Source organism: Melanostigma gelatinosum (genome assembly GCF_949748355.1).
Source record: "Melanostigma gelatinosum genome assembly, chromosome: 16".
NCBI lineage: Eukaryota > Metazoa > Chordata > Actinopteri > Perciformes > Zoarcidae > Melanostigma > Melanostigma gelatinosum.
In genome coordinates, this window is record NC_136649.1 from 4,588,071 (window position 1) to 4,612,498 (window position 24,428).

The 24,428-nt window shown below is 42.2% G+C and overlaps 1 protein-coding gene across 1 annotated transcript in view; it reads left to right on the forward strand.

Annotated features, from left to right (window-relative positions):
- LOC306790404 (leucine-rich repeat and fibronectin type-III domain-containing protein 2) overlaps nucleotides 1-13,809 on the forward strand; it is a gene marked incomplete at its 3' end in the record, with an annotated part of 39,891 nt that extends 26,082 nt beyond the window's left edge. Inside the window, exons 2-3 of the mRNA XM_079286644.1 lie at nucleotides 7,014-8,410; nucleotides 12,819-13,809. Coding sequence (XP_079142770.1) covers nucleotides 7,035-8,410; nucleotides 12,819-13,809 — 2,367 coding nt within the window. The 5' untranslated portion in view covers nucleotides 7,014-7,034. The remainder of the gene's footprint in view (nucleotides 1-7,013; nucleotides 8,411-12,818) is intronic.
- Nucleotides 13,810-24,428: the final 10,619 nt, after the last annotated feature.

Below are 24,428 nucleotides of genomic sequence, written 5' to 3' on the forward strand. Positions count from 1 at the left end.
AAATAATGAGTGAGCATACATGAGGAGGGATTGGCAGATGTGTGAGAAATAAACTACGGGCTTGGGCATGCATGGGTACGCTAGAGCTTCATATGGCAGCAAAATTAAGCTATACCTGGCTTTATCCAATGTTCAGATTTCTCTTCTGGAATTGTATGCAAATTCTTTTTTGAAAATGCTCACACACCATAATTGTCCCTTTTCAGGGGACGAGGAAGATCAAAAGAGAGTCTAAAAAAGGCAGCTTCTGTGAGTTCGCAGGGCTTTTCAGTCGCTCTTTCTAGATGCTGTCCATTAAAATGAGTCCATTGGAGAAAGAGTCTGTCTATACTGACGGCTCTCACCATGAGGCCTTGTGGGGATTAGTTTAAGAGTGCTGAGAGGGTCAGAACAGTATGTGTCCAGTCTGCACTTATTTGGTTCGATAAAAATTCAATTCAATTCAATTCATTTTTGTATAGCCCAAAATCACAAATTACAAATTTGCCTCAGAGGGCTTTACAATATACATTTGTCCCGGAACCCTCACATCAGAACAGGAAAAACTCCCCAAAAAAACCCTTTAACGGGGAGGGAAGAGGAAGAAACCTGTGGGAGAGCAATAGAGGAGGGATCCCTCTCCCAGGATGGACAGAAGTGCAATGATGTCATGTGTAGAACAGGATAGTGAATTACAACACATTCAATGTAATTACAGCACATTCAATGTATGACACAACCATGACAGGAGGCAACACCTGGTCCAGGTAAACCCGGATACACAGGAACCTGTGAGGCGAGAAAGCACAGAGACTCTGGTGAAGAAGCAGGTCAATAATGTGCATTAATGGTATCGGCAGTATGAAATAGTAATGCGAGTAATAATAAAAGTGATATTAGCAGTTGGAGTCAGCAGGGCCATGGAAGGAGGAAGGACCAGGGTCCAGATGAAACCATGCTCCATGGAAACCTGTGAGGAGAGGAAGCACAAGGACTCCGGGGAAGAGACAAAATCAGTACTGTGCATTAATGGTATCGGTAATAGGATTAATAATCTTAATAATGAAGATCGTAGTAGGTGTCAGCAGGGCCATGGCTGGTTGAAGAACCAGTGTCCAGATAAAACTGCGGTCATCCTGTAAGGCGAGGAAGCACAAATACTCCGGGGAAGAAGTAAAGTTAGTAATGAGCATGAATGGGACATCAATGCATACAGACGGAGGTGAAGAAGAGGAGGAGAGAGGTGCTCAGTGTAGGAAGTCCCCCTGTAGTTTCTGCCGATACCAGTTTGTCCATGGGCCGGTCCAAGGCAAGCCAGAGCCAGCCCTAACTATAAGCACCATCAAAGAGGAAAGTCTTAAGCCTACTCTTAAATGTGGTGAGTGTGTCTGCCCCCCGGACTGAAACGGGAAGCTGGTTCCACAGAAGAGGAGCTTGATAACTGAAGGCTCTGGTTCCCATCCTACTTTTTAAGACTCTAGGAACCACAAGTAACCCTGAATCACTGGATCGCAGCTCTCTAGTAGGGCAGTATGGTACTATAAGCTCTTTAAGATATGATGGAGCCTGACCAATTCGGGCTTTGTAGGTAAGTAAAAGGATTTTAAATTCTATTCTAGATTTTACAGGGAGCCAGTGCAGAGAAGCTAATACAGGAGTAATATGATCTCTCCTCTTAGTTCTTGTTAGTACACGAGCTGCAGCATTCTGGATCAGCTGGAGAGATTTAAGAGACTTATTAGAGCAGCCTGAAAATAAGGAATTGCAATAATCTAGTCTAGAGGTAACAAATGCATGAACTAATTTCTCTGCATCGCTTTGAGACAGGATGTGCCTGATTTTTTAAATAGTACGTCGGTGAAAAAAGGCAGTCCATGAAATAAGTTTTATCTGAGCGTTGAAAGACAAATCCTGATCAAAGGTAACTCCAAGATTCTTGACGGTGCTGCTGGATGCCAGCGCAATGCCATGTAGAGAAACTATATCATTAGATAACTGATTTTGGAGGTGTTCTGGGCCGAGTAGAATAACTTCAGTTTTGTCTGAGTTTAACATCAGGAAGTTGCAGGTCATCCAGGTTTTTATGTCCTTAAGACACGCTTGCAGTTTAGCAAGCTGGTTGGTTTCGTCTGGTTTGATCGATATATATAATTGAGTATCATCTGCATAACAATGAAAGGTTATAGAGTGTTTTCTGATAATATTGCCTAAAGGAAGCATATATAAGGTGAACAAGATTGGTCCAAGCACAGAACCTTGTGGAACTCCATAACTGACGTTGGTCTTCATCATTTACATAAACAAACTGAGATCGATCCGATAAATAGGATCCAAACCAGTTCAGTGCGGTTCCTTTGATGCCAATATAATGTTCCAGTCTCTGCAACAGGATGTAGTGGTCTATAGTGTCGAACGCAGCACTAAGGTCTAACAGGACAAGAACAGAGACGAGTCCTTTGTCTGATGCGATTAGAAGGTCATTAGTTATTTTTACCAGAGCTGTCTCTGTGTTATGATGCTTTCTAAATCCTGACTGAAAATCCTCAAATAAACTATTGTTACACAGAAAGTCACACAACTGATTTGCAACTGCAAACAGGTGGAAGGTTTAGACGTAAAAATTGTTGAAGTCAGTTTGTCAAGGTCAATGGGAGTAAAGCCATCTAAACATATATCAGGGTTTACAGCTGTTTCTAAGGTTACTCTATTTGTGGAAAGATCGGTCGAGGGCAGGAGATTATTAATGTTCTCTCTAATAATTATAATTTTATCATTAAAGAAGTTCATGAAGTCATTGCTACTGAGGTCTAAAGGGATACTCTGCACAACAGAGCTGTGACTCTCTGTCAGCCTGGCTACAGTGCTGAAGAGGAACCTGTGGTTGTTCTTATTTTTCTCTATTAACGATGAGTAATAAGCTGCTCTGGCATTACGGAGGGCCTTCTTATATGTCTTAAGACTGTCTCGCCAGAGTAACCGAGATTCTTCCAAGTTCGTGGAACGCCATGTTCTTTCAAGTTTTCGCGATGTTTGCTTTAATTTGCGGGTTTCAGGGTTATACCATGGAGCGAATCTCCTTTGTTTTACCAACTTCTTTTTTAAAGGAGCAATAGAGTCGAGTGTCCTTCTCAGTGAGCTTGTAGCACTGTCGACAAGATGATCAATCTGGGTCGGACTAAAGTTAGCACAGGAGTCCTCTGTTATATTGAAGCATGGTATCGAGTTAAATACAGACGGAATCACTTCTTTAAATTGAGCTACGGCACCATCAGATAGACATCTAGTGTAGTAACTCTTGCTTAACGGTGTACACTCTGTTAGTAAGAATTCAAAGGTTATTCGATAATGGTCCGACAGAAGAGGGTTCTGTGGATAGACTATTAAATCTTCCATGTTAATGCCATAAGTCAGAACCAGGTCGAGAGTGTGGTTAAAACAGTGAGTGGGTTTCTGTACATTCTGATAGAAACCAATCGAATCTAATAATGAAATAAATGCAGAACTGAGGCTGTTGTTCTCGACATCCACATGAATATTAAAGTCACCTACAATAATTACTTTGTCTGTTTTAAGGACTAGACTTGTTAAAAACTGAAAAGATTCCGATAAAAATTCAGAATACGGACCTGGGGCCCGGTACACTATAACAAATATAACTGGCTGTATTGTTTTCCAGGTTGGGTGTGAAAGACTAAGAACCAAGCTTTCAAATGAGTTATAGTCTAGTTTAGGTTTAGGGGTTAATAATAGGCTAGAGTCAAAGATGGCTGCTACTCCACCTCCTCGGCCGGCGCCTCCAGGAATGTGAGTATTGATATGACTTGGAGGAGTTGATTCATTTCGGCTGACATATTCATCATTACTCAGCCAGGTTTCAGTAAGACAAAATAAATCAATATGATGATCTGATATTAGCTCATTTACTAGTAGAGCTTTAGATGACAAAGATCTGATATTTAAGAGTCCACATTTAATTATCCTATTTTGTTGTCCTGTTGCGGTAGTTTTAACTTGGATTAAGTTATTTTGTTTAACTCCTCGATCGTTTATTTTTGATTTAATTAATTTAAGTGGCCGTGGGGCAGACACAGTCTCTATGTGGTTTTGCGTGAGTAACTGCTCTAATGGAAGCTCAGAGGAGTGTGTAAGACTGCAACTCTGCTTCCTGGTCTGATCTCTGGGTTGTCATGTACCAGGTCCATACAGAAACTGGGTCAGATTTGCAGAGATGAGATCTGCTCCATCCAAAGTAGGATGAATGCCGTCCCTCCTAAGCAAACCATGTTTTCCCCAGAAAGTGTCCCAGTTATCTACGAAGCCCACATTGTTTGCTGGGCACCACCAAGACAGCCAGCGGTGAAACGATGACATGCGGCTAAACATTTCATCATTGGTCAGATTCGGGAGGAGGCCAGAGAAAACTACGGAGTCCGACATGGCTTTTGCGTATGTACACACAGATTCCACATTTACTTTAGTGATCTCAGAGAGCCGTAGCCGGCTGTCATTCCCGCCGACATGAATAACGATCTTACTGTATTTACGGTTATCTTTAGCCAGTATTTTCAGGTAGGACTCAATGTCGCCTGCTCTGGCCCCGGGTATACATGTAACTGTAGCCTCTGGTGTTGCTAACTTCACGTTTCTCAGAATAGAGCTGCCTATGACCAGAACTCTGCTGGGTGCAGAAGACCCGTTTGTAACGCGAGGTGGCTGCTGGCGAGTCGAGTGCTTCGCCCCAGGTTTGAGCCTCCCGGGAGCAGTCACCCGGGCTGCAGGGAGACGGTTAGCGGGAGCCACATCTGTTTGGGCCGCATCGGCTACGCCCGCAGTCACCTTTTCCACAGACTTTCTCACAGTTTTCTGCGGTGTTGATTGAATTGTAATATGATGAGCTGCTCAGAATGTAACAGCTGAGAGCATTGTTTCTGTCTTTAAATGAATATTTGCCAAAAGCATCTGTTTGGTTATTACGAGTTCCACCAAAATAGTGCAAAGAATAAACCAAAGAGATTTACATCGTTATTTTCCTGCAGTGCATACTGTTTGTTTAATGTCAAATCCTCCACAGGTATTTATTTTAATTGATCATTTTTGCGCCTGTCATTTCGTTCTAATTAACTCTTGTGCAACACGCAGTCCAGATGCAGTGGCACTTCATGATGTAATTACGAAGTGTTATCAAGAAGGAGAGGGGTTATTTATACATATTTCATCTTTTCATCTAATTAGGACTTATTGAGTGCACACGTGAAGGGGTGTTAGAAGGTAGTTGAAGATAAGGGTCCTCAGGCTGCTACCAGCATCTCTCACACTTATGAATAATTACGAATGATGGCACAGACATCTAGTCCCTCCCTGTGGTTCTAGTGAGAACCACACTATTAATAAATGAAAAAAAAAAGATTGAAATCGATTTTTAGGTTTCGAGTTTATTAGGAATGAATGATACAAATGTCTGGGGGAATTAAAAGCTGGTCAGCCATGAGGAGTCAGCCAGGTGTGAGGTTCTGTCAAGACTTTCATAGAAGTGTGCCGATTTCGTCACTCAAGTCTCACGAGTCTTAACACCTGCAACTCATCTTTTGCCGAAACAGTACAGACACAATTGGGAAGGGAACAAACAAGACAAATCGATAAAAACAATACGGAAAGAAAAAGATGCTGACAGTAAACATACGGACCAGAACTATAATCCTACACTGTTTTCACATTTACTTTGCCAAGATGATGCATTTTTCCAAAGGAGAACACACATTGCTTACTGCATATGCATGTGCCCTTCTTGATCTAGTTTCCACTGCATGCAAGGCAGCACGCTCTGTCTGTAATGACAGCTTATAAGTGTATGCGTCATTAAAAATCGCTCCTTAGCTGTTTAATCCCGGGCTTCATTCAGAGGACCCTCGTGTGATTTCTCACACCTTCTTTGCATTGCAAAATAGATGCATAGCAACGTTATAATGGAGAATATTAATGTGAAAAAATCCTCAAGGATGATAATCAGACCAGCTCATCAAGTAAACCGCCACGGGCCAAGGACTACGGTGGAATTTTATCTGACCTGTGTTAATAGTGTCCTCCACACTCTCTCTCTCTCTCTCTCTCTCTCTCTCTCTCTCTCTCTCTCTCTCTCTCTCTCTCTCTCTCTCTCTCTCTCTCTCTCTCTCACTCACTCACTCACTCACTCACTCACTCACTCACTCACTCACTCACTCACTCACTCACACACACACACACACACACACTATCTCTGGATGGGAAGATTATGTTGTTGTAATGTTTGTAATGTCATTCATTTGTATTATTAATCATTATGCAATTATTGCATTTAGGCATCAAACACTAAAATCATCACGCATCATCCTTACGTATGTTGCACAATGATAACAGTGTGATAAAAACCTGAAGCTCAGAGTTCACTGTGGTTGATAGCTGGTTAAGAGACACAAAGTTATCTCTCCATCTTTACAAAAAGAGTCTATTTCGATTCAGATCTACATGTAATTTGTGTAAGTTGGATGGCTTTAAAATCATGATTACGCCACAGTAGTAGAGAAATCATTGGATGTATATTATATAACCATTCATCAGGAGATAATCTCGATACAACAGATTCTGCATTATTACTAGAGTCTGTCTGTTTTGATATCGGAAGCGTTCTGGTTTCTGTTTGTAGTCCAGGTCGTATTGACCAATCATGTTTGAACAGACATTGGTTAAATGCAGGTAAACAGTGCGTATGGAGAGCAAAAGAGGCAGAACGTTTTGACTGAAATAAACTTTCGTCCTCACAGAACTAGCTTGTCAGTGTTGTTCTGAGGCTATCATGGCCACTAACTTGGCAGTTAATTGGCTTAGGGTACAAGAGAGGGTGGACCAGATTCAATTCTGTATGTTACTAAATATTGTTCAGGAGATGTACCCAAATATATTAACTATTTTTGTTGTGCAACCAAATATTGTCTGACATAGGTAACCAAAATCAGAGATCATTATCTCAAACTGACCCTTGTCTTCTTTTGTTTCTGCAGGTCCCCTTTGTATGAACTAACATGGACAAAGTGGTCATCAGTCTCCTGCTTCTGGGAACCGCAGTTACGATGGTCCATGCATGTCCCAAATACTGTGTCTGCCAGAACCTCTCTGAGTCTCTGGGGACTCTGTGCCCCTCCAAAGGCCTGCTATTTGTCCCAATGGACATCGACCGGCGAACTGTGGAGCTCCGACTGGGCGGCAACTTCATCCTCAAGGTCACAACTCAGGACTTTGCCAACATGTCAGGTCTGGTTGATCTCACCTTGTCCCGCAACACCATCAGCGCCATCCAGCCTTTCTCTTTCCTCGACCTGGAGACCCTGAGATCCCTGCATCTCGACAGTAACCGGTTGACTCAGCTGGGACCGGACGACCTCCGAGGGCTGCTTAACCTGCAACACCTGATCCTCAACAACAATCAGCTGAGTAGGATCTCCAACACAGCCTTTGACGACTCGTTAGCGACACTGGAGGATCTGGATTTGTCGTATAACAACTTGCGCAGTGTGCCTTGGGAAGCCATCCGCAAGATGGTCAACCTCCATCAGATGAGTCTGGATCATAACCTCATCTACTTCATTTCTGAGGGGACTTTTATAGATCTGGATAAACTGGCCCGCTTGGACCTCACGTCCAACCGTCTCCAGAAGCTCCCTCCAGACCCGATCTTTGCACGCTCCCAGAGCAATGCAGTGATGGGCACTCCTTATGAACCTCTGCTCTCTCTAAGCTTTGGTGGAAACCCGTTGCACTGCAACTGTGAAGTACTTTGGCTTCGAAGGCTGGAGCGTGAGGATGATATGGAAACCTGCGCCTCTCCTGCTAGTCTAAAGGGCCGCTACTTTTGGTCTGTCCGTGAGGAGGAGTTTGTTTGCGAGCCCCCTCTGATCACGCAACATACACACAAGTTACTCGTGCTGGAAGGCCAAACAGCTAGCCTGCGCTGCAAAGCAGTCGGGGATCCAATGCCAACTGTGCATTGGGTTGCACCTGATGACCGTTTGATCAGCAACTCCTCCAGAGCAACGGTATATGAAAATGGCACCTTGGATATCACAATCACCACATCCAAGGATTACGGGACGTTTACTTGCATAGCTGCCAATGCTGCTGGGGAATCTACAGCCTCCATTGAGCTGTCAATCATTCAACTCCCCCACCTGAGTAATGGTACGAACCGTACCACACAGTCCAAGTCTGGGCTTTCGGACATAACTAGCTCTACCAAGATCAGCAAAGGGGAGCCTAAACCTCAACCAGAGAAGGTGGTGTCTGCATCAGAAGTGACTGCCGTCTCTGCTCTGGTCAAGTGGACTGTTAGCAAATCAACTCCAAACGTCAAAATGTATCAGCTTCAGTACAACTGTTCAGAGGATGATGTCCTCATTTACAGGTAAGAATGATTAATGCAGCTTGATTACATCCAAGTATGAGCTGAGACCTTTCTGATCAAAGTTGTAAATTTAGCCTGTGGTAATATTTCACTTCTGAAGATTGGCTGCTCAGCTTCTTCAGTCAATTTATAATTGTCTGCTGGGTTTGAGGCTTTCAGAGTCATTTTCTGTGAAGAGTTACTCGGAGATCAACATTAATTTTTCTTAATCCTTCTTGAGATTTTCCTTTATACCTTTTTAAATCGACAATAGCTTTCACCAAAAGAATGAGCAGCGAGTGCACATTTTGTTAAGAACAGTGAAACCCAAAGTGAAATCCTTGCCCTGAGCCATTAATTAAAAATCCAAAAAGAAAAAGGATTATAGACCCTCATTTTAATATATCCTTCCTAAGCTGCTCAAGTCCATAAAGCGTAAGCTTGGAGACTGCTGCCGGAGATCTATGGGCTCTGTGAAATCAATTTCCTATGTCAAATGAGACAGTGAAAGTAGTTGCATTCAACCAAGATAATTGAGCTGGAAATATAGAATAGAGCCTCAGCGTTTAACATGAAATCAATCTGGGGAAGACATTAAAAGGGCTTTGCAAACAAATAGATCAATTTACAATTTAGTCTTGAGTCTATGAGATTCAATTTATTACATCTTACAGCTCCGAGGTATTTCCCTGTATTTGACCATAACTACACCCGTAGCATGCTTAAAATGGTATTTACATTATCAGAATAGCGTAGAAATTGGTAACGTAACCTGTTTTCCTCTGTCCACTTCATGCGTCCTCCAACACTGACAATAGCTGGCGAATCCCTTCAGCAACGCCCCATCCAGAAACCTCCACAATTTACCTGTACTGTGCATTCCAGCAAGAGCGGTTTAATGAAAGATAATTGACAGAATAAGAGAAGTCTGGTTATTAGCTGGGAATATAAGATTACAGCCGCACGCAATATTGAAGAAAGATATTGCTTTGTTCAAACACTGTGAATGCAATCAATAATAAAGGTGTTTATCTGATGTCCTTGCTTGCACACGGCTCGCCGTGTTAGATTGTCATCCCAGAAAAAAGAACAATGTGAAGTTTCAGTACCTTTTCTTTTCCCGGTTATGAAAATGTCGGATGACTCATCTGCATTTCTTGCAAATGCCTCCTATGAATTTTATCTAATGCTGATGACTGCCCCCCCCCCCCCCCCATTGATTTGCAGCAGCATAATTATTAGTGGTTATTTGAATGGCATTCCTGATGTTGTTCGTCGAGAATCATTACTTCAAATTCCAAATTGCCCTCATTATGTGATTTGGTGCTTAACAATGTTTTGTACTTCATAATCGGTGCACACAGTATGTAACTCATGTACAGTAGAAAAACAACCAAAAGCATTAGATGTATGAGCTGTATACAACAGTGGCTGCGCAGTCTCTTTTGCATGTCAGAAGACGCATTAGGAGCTGGAAGGGAATGATAACGTGCACAGAGAAGCCAACTACTGTTTTTGAATTAATATTACCATGACTTCATTGCTCACACGTAAATACCTCTCCTCAAGTTGGCTGACACAGTTTCTTAAGGCATTGCCCGCACTCAAGCAATGATTAAAAATCAATCAGAGCCGCGTGGGGGAGGAGAATTATTGCATGAGTTCTCTCAAACATGTGAGCCAACGCTGCCTCTTCCTAGTTATTGAAGAAGGCAATTAAGAGTGACTGATGGACCGCAGCCCCACTATCGTCTGGGCGATTCAGAGCGTTATGGATAGATTATGGGTAGACAATGGCGCTTATAGACTCTTTGTTTCTGTTTTCCTGCAGTTACAATGTATGTAACAATCAATGGCTAAGTAGTATGTATAGCAATGGCTCCCAACCGTTTCTGTCAGATGTACCCTCAAGTGAGCTCAGGTACTCCTTCACTCATATCACCCATCATGTCCAATTTAGTTCAACACTATTAATCAATTGAAAGTAGATATTAATGCAATTACTTCTTATGCCACAAGACAAAGGAATCTTAGTGTTGTTGTTGGCTGCAGTGACGCTCGGGTCGTCACACCGGTTGACCAGCGCGTTTGCGTGAGCTTACTAGGAAATATTGCAGGTCAGAACAACAATTGACAATGAGCCGTGTATGACGTCTGCCTGGCTGAACTGCTGCATCCACACTGAAGGGGTTAGCGGCTGCCAGCCCTTCTTTCTACATACAATTTGCATTTCATAATGGCCAGAATGTTTCATTTGATTTCATCATCAATGTAATTTATTTACAATTTATTTTAGAGACAAAAAAAAGTTGAGAGGCGTGTGCTCATTTGTGAGTAATAAAAACAATCCACATTTGAAAGCCGGGGCTCTATTAATTTATAAAGACGGTAAATATTTCAGAATGAAAGCCTCAACAAATAAATCTATTCTGTCCACAGAGACGTGCCAGAGGGTCTTCGTTTTGAAACAGAAACAGGAAGTGTTAAATTAGAAATTAAAAATTTTAAAAATTCTTACATTGTATTCTTCAGATATAGACATGGAAACTGTAATAATATTGGTGGTATGTCAAAATAGTGTAAAAAGGGAATTGTTATATTTCCTGTATATATATATTGTACTGAATTCCCTGTGAGGGTGACTAAAATAAGATGTCCTGACGTGTTATCAAAGTGTTATTTACTGCTTTTTTTCATGTTGGAATAAATGTTAAATATTTAACTGCAAAGTAGTAATGCGTGTTTGATACCTTCATTTTTTGCATGAAATCATTCTGAGATGTTTGCTGAGATTGATTGGATGAACCTAGAACATTTTCCACCAGCCGCCACTGCGTTCAACCCTAACATTTTGAAATAAACTGTGCATGGCAACTACAGTATGGTAAGGGGGGGGGGGGAAACAATAATAATGTCAGCTTTGTTGAGGGTGAGGCAAGTAAAGCACTTTGTCTACTGGTCGTAGGTCTGTGAAAGAAAAAAAGTCTGACTTGCTCCAGTACGAACACAGATCCACCACGTTGACCTCACACCCGAACACATTGTTGCTACTGTGGCAATGAACATTGGCAAGGAACAAAAAACGTAACCATCGAATGTGTTCAATATGTATGCAATTCCTAAATCAATGGGCTGTGTATGCAGTATGTCTGCAAACGGTTGCAGATATGTTAATGATGTTTCATTCTGACTTAACGAGATGTGGTCAGTCGAGTCAATTGCACTTAACAGACTGCTTGCAGTCTGGTGATTGAATTCCGTCAAAGCACAGCATTTACAAATGCACCTGTGAAACATGTCAAACTGTAATGGCAGTCTTTATAGACTGATGAGTTTGTTTGACGAAAGCGTCTATCACTGCACACAACACAGCAGCATTCCATTGATTGGCAATGCGTCTTAGATAATTAACCCACTGCAGATTCACTTTCATTTCACTCAAAAGCAGTGAGGCATATTTAAACATCTGGAATTATAACAGACTAACTACTGAATGCTTGTTAAATGGCAGTTACAAGAAAATGACATTCAGTCCCGACAATATTCAAAACGTATCCATTGAATACTTATGTTATTGCTATAGCTTCATGCATGTCGAATGGGATATGCTGGGATCAATGAAGTCCTCTTTCTGAATTACTCTGTGCATATAAATAGCTACTTAGCATGCTTCATTTTGGCAATTTATATGATCTGCCCTAGCATAACAGACTAAGCCAATGTAGCTTTTAACACAAAAGTTATTTGGGCGCTTTCACAAGTCATAGTTTGTTTGGCTAATCCGAATCAGGGTGAAATTAATACTTTGAGTTTATCCATTTAGTCTGGTTCGGTTTCACAGTGCACAAATGAAAGTGGACCAAATAAAAAAACAAAGCATTGAATTCATCTTTTTCAACCTCAGAGCTGCCAATTCTATGCAGGGAGTTGCAGACTTTGAAATATGACTGTTGAAGTTCACTATGTTCACTGTGATTCAACACTGTTACAATTACTTGATAATAGTCACTGTTTTTGGAGACAATTTAGCATATCCTGTCTTCGGCCGAGATGTCCTCCGTCCTCTCCCACTCATGTTAACCTGTTGTTAACTTGTGTCCATCTCAACAGAAGGCCTGCACAGGCAGCCTGCATTTCCCTTATACTTCCTGCAATCGGGTTGGATTATGTTCTCACTGCAATCAAACCGCATTAGGGTTTGCTTGGGACCTGCTTGCGAGAGGTGGTCTCGGACCGGTTGTATTGGCCCGCACCAGAATACGATAACTGCGTTCACAACTGCCCAAACAAACCGCACCAGTGGTTGAACCACACGAGAGTTTGATCAAAACACACTAAATGTAGGCTTGTGAAAGCTAATTTGTCTAGACCATCGCAAGAGGTCTTTATTTCTAATGCTGTATCTTACTGTCTTTCTTTCTATTGTCAGGATGATTCCCATGACTAACAGAGCCTTCGTAGTGACAAATCTTGTCCCAGGGATGCAGTATGACCTGTGTGTCCTGGCCATTTGGGATGACACCGCCACCACCCTCACTGCCACCAACATCGTCGGCTGTGTCCAGTTCATCACTGGGGAGGACTACCCGCAGTGCCAGTCCCTCCAGAGTGGCTTCCTGGGTGGCACCATGATCCTGGTCATCGGTGGCATCATTGTGGCCACGCTGCTGGTGTTCATCATCATCCTCATGGTGCGGTACAAGGTGACCAGTGGCATACAGACTAATAAATTACCCACTGTGAGCGACACATACTCGCAAACCAACGGAGGGTTGAACAGGTTTAATGGTGCGCCGCCACAGGTCAAGTCCACAGTGGTGGTTCTGCGTGAGGAAATGGTAGAGTTCAAGTGTGGATCCCTCCAAAGCAGTCTGTCCTCGTCCTCATCCTCTTCTAACTCATTAGACAGCCAAACAGGAAGGGGGGCTGCCGACCGCTACAGTTTGCAGGGCAGTGAATGCAGCACCCTGCCCAGCAGCAAGTTCAGGAGGCACAGGCACAGCGCCAAAGTACGGCCAAACCTGGACCACCTTTTAGGGGCCTTCACCTCATTGGAGCTGCGAGCGGTAGGGAGAGACCACCATGGGGCTTCCGGCCCTCCTACCACTTCCAATGCTGTGATGACGGTGGCTGTGGTACCCCCGTCCGATAAAGAACCCCTGCTCGGGAGAGCCGAATCCACTACCATGCTGGGACGTCTATTAGGGATGCCCCAGGAAGGTAAACCCAAGAGGAGTCACTCATTTGACATGGGTCATGTGGGTGCTGCGCAGTGTCGCAGCACCCACCCTCGTAGGATCAGCAACATCTGGACTAAGCGCAGTCTTTCCGTTAACGGCATGCTGCTGCAGTACGTCGACAGCGAGGACGAAAAGCCCTCTTTTGAGAGCTCTGAGTGGGTGATGGAAAGCACAGTTTGAATGGGTCTAGCTGTGAGGTTCATGGCTAACAGATCTATAACAGGAGCAGAAGGAACACGAGTGTAGAGGCAGAGTGTTCCAGAAGGAATCTGCCTTTGGGTATTGCATGAAGTTCATCCATGTGAATACCGTCAAAGTAATTATGTGAGAAAAAGACACTCAAATGAATAGATTCCTGGCCATGATCTCAATCTCTGACAGTGTCTGACTGTATTTCAAATATTTTTCCCATCTCAAAACCAACAGCGAACCTTGGATTGTGCGGAGGGAATCTTTTCCCGTCAAGAGGCGCGTGAGATTGTCACAGAAGCAAAGAGGGTTAAAAAAGATGAGAAATGTGGATTTACTATGTCTTTGTCAAAACTCAATGAAGAGGATTTGCCTCAGCCGTGGTGAACTGGATGGGCATCATATTGTCTTGGACCCTCAGCATGTAATGGGTCTACTGCAGCAGTAGAGAGAAAGACCAGATGAGCGAATATTGAAAATTAAAAGAAGTCATTTTTATTTTCATCTGGGTTTTTTCTATCATTTTGACTATTTATTATTTGAGTTGATTCATCAGTAGGCTCAGCTCTTCAGTGAAGTTATAATATACACAAACAGAAACCACCCCTTTAACATACAGCCATTTCACATCACTCAATGGTACTCGGTCAAATTCCAATAGTTGTTTTCTCAAACACTATGGTCTTATAGACTAGATTTCCGTAACACAGTTAGCCAGTCTTGTATTTCTACCTCAGGTTATATATCACATGAGGTTATTTAAATATGAAAGCAAATAAAAATAAAACCGAACCCAAATACACAAGAGGATCACAAAACAGCTCAAAACACAAAGTTCTTCACTTGTTTGCAAATGCTTCAAAGGATGACTTAGTCTCCAGCCAATCAAATTGAGTAATGTTCCCAGCTCAGGTTCAATTCCTGCTGTTAGAAATATGTCTTTTTGAAACGCTTTGATACGCTCCCAATCGGCCAATGCTGTTGACAGTGGTCCCTGTAGGCTCAAAGGCCATTGATGTAAAGCGAGTGTTTGCCTCAGGATACGGTTTCAGATGCTATCAGCACATATTACAGTCGCCAGACGGGAATAGCCTTTGAAATTAATCAAGCCCACTTAATCATTTGCTTATCCCCACAGCAGGACGTATTATTCACCTCTAATTCTCTTTAGGTAACACAAACAAGAGAGTAGGACGATTACTCATTTAGCCCGGTTACAGCGGTATGAGTCCAAATTGACTTTTATTAGCTTGATAAAGGTCATTATGCTGCTCAGGAGTGGACGTTAAGTTCAGAAAATGGGAGAAAGATAACTTTTTAATGGCCAAACAGCTAAAAAGCTCTCTGGAAATCCATTTCACCAGATTGCATGATAGAGAACCTTTCTTGGTTTATGTATCATTTGAAGTGATTCATCAAAGGAACCATTTATTTTTCATTGACCCTCATACAGAGCTGTATATTGCAGTAAGATACTTTGAAATAGTGGCTATTCTGGTTACTGCCTACGATCAACTCAGACATCCCGACACATTTGGATGCCTTTCTTGTGGGTCTCTGCTGCATTTTCAAGATGTGGGGTGGTCATCGTTTCTTTTTCTTTTTTCTAATCGTTTTCATCCCTAGGTGTACCGTTCTGTATATTGGCATTTTTTTCTACAATAACTGGGTGAGAATGTAAAGTGGGGAAAATCGTGCTTTTATTTTCATGTGAAGCAAACCGTGAGAAGGTGCTTTACTGTGGTGTACCAACTTGGTCATTGTCAGTTGGCTCACTGAGATGGGATTTTAAACGATACTACATGTAAAACACATGGCTGTCTTTAAAGGGTCAGTTCACCAAAGTTACAGAAAATACATATTTTACCTCCAGTGGTATCAAGCCATGGAGATCATCTTGGTTTATTTGCTCCGGTTATCCTTCTATGAGATGTCTACTTCTACTGTGGGGGTTGGGGTGTGCAATATGATAATAGATACCATGAGACAATATTTGTCAAGTGTCAGAGATTTTACCATAACATTGCTTCCACAGCAGCTATCAATTTATTACCACTGGGTGTTTTAACCATTTGTTGGCAGTTTAGCAAATCCATGAGCAGGATTGTGTTATAGCATTATTGGATTTCACGTGATTTAGTCTTGCGATATATTTTTTTCTCATGGTCAACAAATCCTCATGAAAAGACCAAAACCAACAGTGCAATTGATTTGTTCTTACAAGTATTGTCTGATATGCTATTCCTCTCTGACAGAGTTTTCTATCCAGAAACACCAACACGTAGACAATGAAGGGTAGGGGTGTAACAGTTCACAAAACTCACGGTTGGGTTGGGTACGATACAGTGGAGCCACGGTTCGGTACGTTTCGGTACAGTAGAAAACTATAAATGCCAGAGAAATTAACTTGATTTTAAAATATATTTATTCATTACAACTAACATCATGAAGTTATTCTTTGACTTTGAACAATGATGGAACTATACCTGAGTGACCCATCTTCTGGGGTGTCTTCTTAGCAACACATAAGCATAAAAAACAAAAACTGCTCCTTAATGTTATGTAGTATTGTTACTTACATCTTGCTTACATCTTGTATTGTTACTTACATCTTGCAAAATAGATTTTTTATCTCAATGGGACTACCTGCTTAAATAAAGGTTTTAAAAAAATAAAAAATATTATTATTTTTTTTTTCCAAACGTATTTGGTTCGTCATGTGTACCGAACCGTGAGCCTCGTACCGAACGGTTCAATACGAATACGCGTACCATTACACCCCTAATGAAGGGTCATTACCATGAACACGGGAAATGTAGTTTATTTTGGGTAGATTCTGCAGACAGGGCACAGTGCAGACTGCTTACCTTGCATGGCAGCTGGATTGTCGGGATATCAAGCGAGAGTCATGGGATCACACATCACACGAAAATCCATCTTGACAGTTGTCAAGTAATGCGTTTGTGTCTGGTAAGCCAGAGCACGGACCAATGGGCGTACTGTCAGGAGCTACTAAAGGCGTGGATTAGGTGTGTGTGACGACACGGTGCCTGCCCTTTTCCAAACAGATCCCAATGACGGATTCTCAGATGGGTTTGTGTTAATCCGCCACTGAAAAGCTACAGTTCCAGGCTGTTTTTTTATTTTTGTAAATATATTATAAATGTGTGATTTGAGTGGCCTTGTGGAGTGCTACAAACTGCGTAGAAAGGTCAGAAATGAGTGCGAGATGGACTCACACATTGTTGGTTTTGGTCTTTTGATAGAATCTTTTAATACGATTTTATATTCAGGATTTCATCCCGATCGCCCACTCATACAATGGAGGCATTCACAAACATGCAGAGTTTTGCATGATTTTAATTAACTTTAAACGGAGCAGGAAATTCCACTGGGAATCAACAATTAATTATGAACGTAACTCAATAAACTGAATCATTTCATTCAAAGAACTTTCTCATTTTTCTCATTTAAAAAAAGCAAAAGTTCTGAGGAATTAGCAGTATTCCTGACGGAGAATTGTGTTTCTGAAACTTTTTAAATGTGAAATTGCAAAAGACAATTGCATTCACCTCCGTTGTTTTGGCTGGAGGCAGAAATCTCAAAGACATGGCAGAAACCTTAAATAAAGGGTGTCACCAGAGATAAATGGGTTTTTCTTGTCATTTGGGTGAACTGAGCCTTTGATCTCCTTTCTCTACTTGTGACATCATGTAACGTCCTCCTCCATTCTGCTAACTGACAATACAATGTAAGTGTGTACTTGACTCGACATAGTAATGACTCTCACCTGAGGTTCTAGGACAAAAACAAGAAGAACAAAAAAACTGTTTCTGTGTGAAAACATTTTGCTACAAAAGAACATAAAATATTGATGAATTCCTACGAACCAAACTGGCTCTTCCGTGTTTTCTCTTCTTGCAATGTCTCACCACACCACACACCTGCCTTGGATTGCATTAGTAATCGCATTTGTTTGTTTTTTGCCCTCATCCCTCTGAGTTTAGAGTGCTACCTTACCGTTCCGACCCGCAGAGTACAAAGGAGCTAATGGAGTGTCCTTCCTGCCTCGCTGTCTTTGTTTACTGTAGGATGAATCAAGGGTTTTCCTCCTGTGGTCCAGCTGCTGTAATTAGGCCAGTCGCTGCTGACTCACCTCAGTGCTGCCCTGATTACAAATCACCGGTACATGCAGCTCCTGGGCAGAGCCCATAATAAGGCCTTAATTCATATAATCTGTCAGGAAAGGTGCTTACGGCAGCACAGAGTAAATATAATCTCCACACAGAGTAAATATAATCTCCACAGGGGCCAAGCCGTGCAGGATAAGACAGCGGCATGTACCTGCTGAGGGCTCAGGAGGAACATGGCTACATGTATGTCGGAAGGTTGTTATCTGGTTGTCACGATGCAGAGGACGTTCACATCGAGGCAAATACACTACTGAAGAGACAAATGAATCCGGCAGACCCACACACCCCTATACATGAGTACATGATTGATCCTTTCATTTTTGAATGCCCCCAGTCAGCTGATAGAGTAATCACAGGGAGAGAGAGAGAGAGAGACTGAGAGATTGAGTGAAAAGGAGTGAAAATATAGTCTTCCTGACTGAATTTGCAAATTTTACTGAATATTGGCAGATAACAATGTCAGCAAAACTTTATTTCACACTGCGAGGGTTAACGTGTGCACTTAAAAAATGTCCTCATAAGTTATTTCAGGCCATTTTCATATCTTGTCCACTCACTGATGGATATGTTCCTGTAAAACCATCCACCGCTCTTTGTAGCTGCTGAATAACACTATGCTCGTGACAACAAGTAGCAAAAAGGCAGAGTCTGTCAAAGTCCAGGACTGAAACGCTGGAGCTGGCCGACCCGCCACGGTCCGACACCCAGCCACCATCGGACCACAAGAGCCACGATTCTGAAATCCAACAAGCAGATCAACCAGAGTCCTGATCCACCTACAGGATCTACCTGGACTCCATGGCTCGTGGCCACAGATGCAGCCGTCACGGTTTGATTCCAAAAGAACTGGGGAAGACGTGGACATCCGTGATGTCACAGAGATGCTGACGTATAGATTTTCTTATTAAAACATTTTGGCAGGTGTTTTTATTGTGGTTTTTTTTTTCCAAAGTGTGACTGTTATTATAGACACTTTTTGGGGCCAGGGACCACTAACGGGGTAGACAACTTTCCACGGGCCCCCTCATAATGGTAACATTGATGAAGCACATACTTAATACCTTTGTCCTCTTTGAACTCATTTGAACTATATTTGCTTTCTAAAACTAAAAAAGATGAACAGAAACACATTTAAATTTGAATCATGTTATCACAACCTTTTTTGTGTCTCTTCCATGACGTCACTCCCCCTTAGTCCAAATATGGTCACTTCCGTTCACAAAACAACCTGACGACAGCCAAAATCCAAGATGGCGATGGCAAAAATGCCGCACTCGAGACCGCTGTCCACAAACCAATCGGTGACGTCACGAACACTCCGTCCATTTCTTACATACTGGCTGGCACCTGAGGACACATGACACCTTGTAGTCTCCCTGCTCTGTTCTCAATTGAACCAAACTCGAACTGTAGTCATAGTTTCTCAGTTTAGCGAGTTTGGGCTTAGCGACTATGTGGACTCACTCCACATAGTAGTATTTCTCCATGCTCGCCGGCTAGCTCGATGGCTAATAACCAAAGGAACCGGTTGGTTGCACCCTGAGTGAAGTGACTGATTCACTTTTTAATGAGACAGCACATTTTCTTTCTTTTTACCAACTTATTTCGCAGCCTCGCTGGCAGAGTACCACGGACCTCTAGGAGTCCCCGGACCCCTTCGTGAGAATCACTGGTTTACTTTTCACGTCGTGAGCCCATCCATGAAGTTTTTTCCTAAACCAAATCAGTGTGACAACACTTGGTGAAAATGACCCAGAGCACGATGAATCATCTTCAGATGAAGAAGAAATCCCCCAAGCTGAAAGAGAGACATTTAAGTAAAAAAATGGAAAAATAACATGGTCCTGGTCACCATATGACAACCAGGGCAGGATGGTAGCACACAATGTCATAAGGATGACGCCACAGCCCACAAAACATGCAGTTGACCATGCCCAGGATATCGTCTCAACATTCAGCATGTTCATCACACCAGCCACAGAACAAATCATCCTGGAGATGACAAATTTGGAGGGTTTCCGTAAATATGGAGACAACTGGAAATGGATGGATGAGATTGACCTGCGTGCCTACATCGGGCTGCTAATCTTAGCAGGTGTGGATAGGTCCCGAGGCGAGGCTGCATCTCTTTGGGATGCAGAGAGTGGAAGGGCGATTTTAAGTGCAACGATGTCACTGAAAGTCTTTCATACTTTCTCAAGAAAGATACAATTTCATAATCGTGAAGGCGTGTGACAGACAAACTTGCGGCCATAAGAGAGGTCTGGGAGAAGTGGATTCCAGATTAAACAGTCTTTCTGCACTGTGAAGAGGAAAAACCGAGATATTCACAAAGTTTGTGATGAATGACAGGTTGTTTCATCATGCAAAATAGATTTGGGGTTTAAAATGCAATCAAGCTGCTTTATTTTAGGGGTTTAGTGAAGGCGGGTCATTTTTTACCCTTAGGACAAGTGGTAACATTAGGTTAAGACAACAGAAGGGTCAACCGATCATTTTAACAAACATGTGATGTTATAAGCTCCCGGTAAGGGAGTAAGGTAAGTTAACATAATGTTCCATGCACTTTGCCTGAGGCATGACTATGTTAGGTTAGCTACGCATGCATGACACAATTTAAAATAAATCCTATGACCTTGGTTTTCTCCGACCGAGAAAGTGAAGCTTCATGTCAACACAGCAGCCCTCCATGTCGTTCTTTAAAAAAAGAGACTCCACGACACTAACAACACGAGCACAAAGAGAAGTGATGCTAGAGATTATCCCGATCTCTGAATAACATCCATTCAAATATCATGACACAATTTCATTCAATCGACCGTAGAAGCCTAGAAGACATTATACAACATCTGAAGTCATCCTCCTGCTGCTTGGATATTCTACCAACACACTTTTTCAAAAATATTTCAAACTGCATGACCACTGATCTCTTACAAATTGTAAACACATCCCTTCTCTCAGGTGTCTTCCCACAAGCCCTAAAAACTGCAGTTATTAAACCGCTCCTAAAGAAGGCTAGTTTAGACTCCGCAACGATGAAAAATTATCGGCCAATATCAAACCTCCCATTTTTAAGTAAAATAATTGAAAAAGCGGTTTTCCAACAGCTGACCAACTTCTTGGCCGTAAATAACTGCTTTGATATTTTCCAGTCAGGCTTTCGACAGCACCACAGTACTGAAACTGCTCTTGTTAAGGTTTTCAACGACATCCACTTAAACATAGACAATGGCAGAAGTTCAGTCTTAGTGTTACTGGATCTCAGTGCTGCATTCGACACAGTCGACCATGCCATACTCCTAGAAAGACTAAACATCTGGATGTGCCAGAATTTTCTTCAATTAAACAAAGATAAAACAGAAGTAATTGTTTTTGGTACCAAGGACGAACAATTGAAAATCACCGCTCAGCTTCAATCACTGATGTTAAAACCCACAAAATCAGCCTACTATCACCTGAAGAATATATCAAGGATTAGAGGATTTATGTCTCAACAGGATTTGGAAAAACTTGTCCATGCATTTATCTTCAGCAGACTGGACTACTGGAACGGTGTGTTTACAGGTCTCTGTAAAAAGTCCGTCAGAACGCTGCAGCTCGAGTCCTCACTAAGACCAGGAGGATGGACCACATCACTCCAGTTCTGAGGTCTTTGCACTGGCTTCCTGTCCAACAAAGAATTGACTTTAAAATCCGACTGTTAGTTTACAAAGCACTGAATGGTTTAGGGCCAAAATACATCTCTGATCTGCTGCTACCTTATGAACCATCCCGACCCCTTAGGTCGTCTGGGACCGGTCTACTTTCTGTTCCCAGAGTCAGAACAAAACATGGAGAAGCAGCGTTCAGTTTTTCTGCTCCACATATCTGGAACAAAGTCCCAGAAAGCTGCAGGTCTGCTGAGACCCTGAGCTCATTTAAATCAAGATTGAAGACTTTTCTGTTTGCTGCTGCCTTTAATAACCACATTCAATTGATATATTCATAAATTTCCTGCATTTCACTACTGTATTTTATTTCTTACACTGTTCTTAATTGCTGTTAAATCTCCTTTTCTTTTGCCTTATGTTTTGATGCTTTTAATGGTTTTAAAAGGACTGCACAATATATCGCCATTTCCTCCGGGACCGAGTTCGTGCAAGGCGTACACTATAAAACGCAGATCGGCAGAGATCTTTTCCAGACGTGGTTTGTGTGCGAGTAATTGCAGAATTGCGGCAGTGTATGGTTGATTGCATGCAGCGTAATGTCTCAGGGAGACATCGATTATTGTTTCAATGTATGTTTTAAATCTCCTTTACTTTTGCCTTTATGCTTTTAATGGTTTCATGTGAAGCACTTTGAATTACCTTGTTGTTGAAATGTGCTCTACAAATAAACTTGCCTTGCCTTGCCTTGCTACATTTAAAACAATTTTGACAAAACAGAGCAATATAATGTCAACTTACCTCCATGTTGCTCATCACTGTAACCTCCCGTCCGTCTTTACAGTGGAAGCAGATACCAAGAGCCAAGTCGAACCCACCAATAGAAACTCCTGGCTCATTCAGCAGCGTATGCCCCGCCCACTACATCCAAGCTCAACTCGTAGGTTTTCGTTTTGAAAGCAAAGGTTTTTGATTTGCAGCCAACAATTTTAGTTTCATAAGCAAAACTAACATTTTTGATTGCAGTGTGAGAAATTAGCTCTCGAAACATTTTTTTTTAATGCATAATAAAGACAAATATACCTTCATACAATCAATGAGAGAGAGAGAGAGAGAGAGAGAGAGAGAGAGAGAGAGAGAGAGAGAGAGAGAGAGAGATTAAAGTCTGGTTTAAGAATCAAGACGAAGGCTTTACATTCAGTTGGGTTACTGTGTTATGTCCAAACCACTTAGCACGTCTTCCTCTCAAAGTAACTCTCAGCAGCATGTAAACTGGATGATTTTACATGATGACAACTCGATGCACTCAGTGACATGATGTTCTTCAGTGTACTAGAGTGTTAAAGTCTTTGCAAACCTAGATCTGTATTTTTCATGTACGTTTTTTGAAATCCGACATCCGATGAAAAATGTTATGCACAGAAACCTTGAACACAGAGTCTGTTGCATTTGATTGTTCTCTTTGCTGCGAAAATATTCGCACTGCGAGTGAAAACTGTATTATTAAGGTGGGTTCAGAGGATAGCACTAGTCCCAAACTGGGCTGATGAAAGAATGAGATTAGCAAAAAGCTGTCGTTTAGCTGCCTAGAGCACAATCAGTGCTGTCTAATCTTTCTTACACTCTTTTGTTCCCCGACTCAAAGCTGTTCCACAATCACCTGCCACACTCCATCTCTGAATTCCTCATCTCCGTATTCTTTTATATATTTATGGTAAAGTGCTTTGTGCTGGGAGATGTTCATCGGTCTATCAGATGCCATTTTGGCATGGACAGTGACTCCGACCGAAACCACATTTTTTCATTTTGTTATTTTTTTTGGCAGATCCTTTACTCAAATAAAACATTGTAAAAAAAGAAAATAACAGAAAAGCCTCATTACAAGTTTAAAGGAATAAGATGGACATTTTCATATGTTTTTAAAGAGGTTACATCCAAACTGTTTGACTTTTAGTATAATTTGTGAGTGAGCACTGGTCTTCATCTTCTCTGTGTTTTTCCATCTGGCGGTTTTGGACTGTAGGTGTCTTGGTGTTGCTCCAACAGGAGGTGAACAACTACATCTAACCACTACACCTGTTACAAGCTCCGCCGTTCTCCTCTTCTTCTTTTTTAACTTGTATTAGTTACATTTTTCACCCTGTTCTTCTTGGGTAAGACTGTGTGTGTGTGTGTGTGTGTGTGTTTTCCAGCTGGATGCTCAGCGTTTGAGGAGAGACGAGGCGTCGATGGTCGCGGATGCTTTCCGCAAACAGCAGCTGAGGAAACAAAGTGAGCACTTCCTGCTGCTGGCCGACGCCAACATCCTGAAATCCCATCCCTGCAAGGCTGAAGACAATTCGGCTACCAGGGCACAGAATTGTACCCTGTTCACCTTGAGTAAGAGTGTGTGTGTGTGTGTGTCTGATAAAACAATCTCACATGCACTGTTTGTCTGCAGCAGTGACCGGTCCGTGGTGATAAATCAGGTGCAGAGGTTATTTGTGTAAATTTCCATTCCCTCCGTCCAGATTCTGCACCTCTGCATACATATTACATGAGACCCTTTCTCAGCAGTGCCATTCTACCTGAACAAACATCCGTGCGGTCCCTTAGCGAGTAAGGACAACACAATCTGTGTGGAACCTAAAAAAAAGGCAGCAAATCTCCCGTCTGCACTAAGGCACACAGAACCTCTTCGTTCAGCTGAAGTATTTCACACTGAAATGTCAAACTGATGGATGGTGCTAGACAGAAGGTGAAGGGATCACCGAGGTCAGTGGGAAAACCA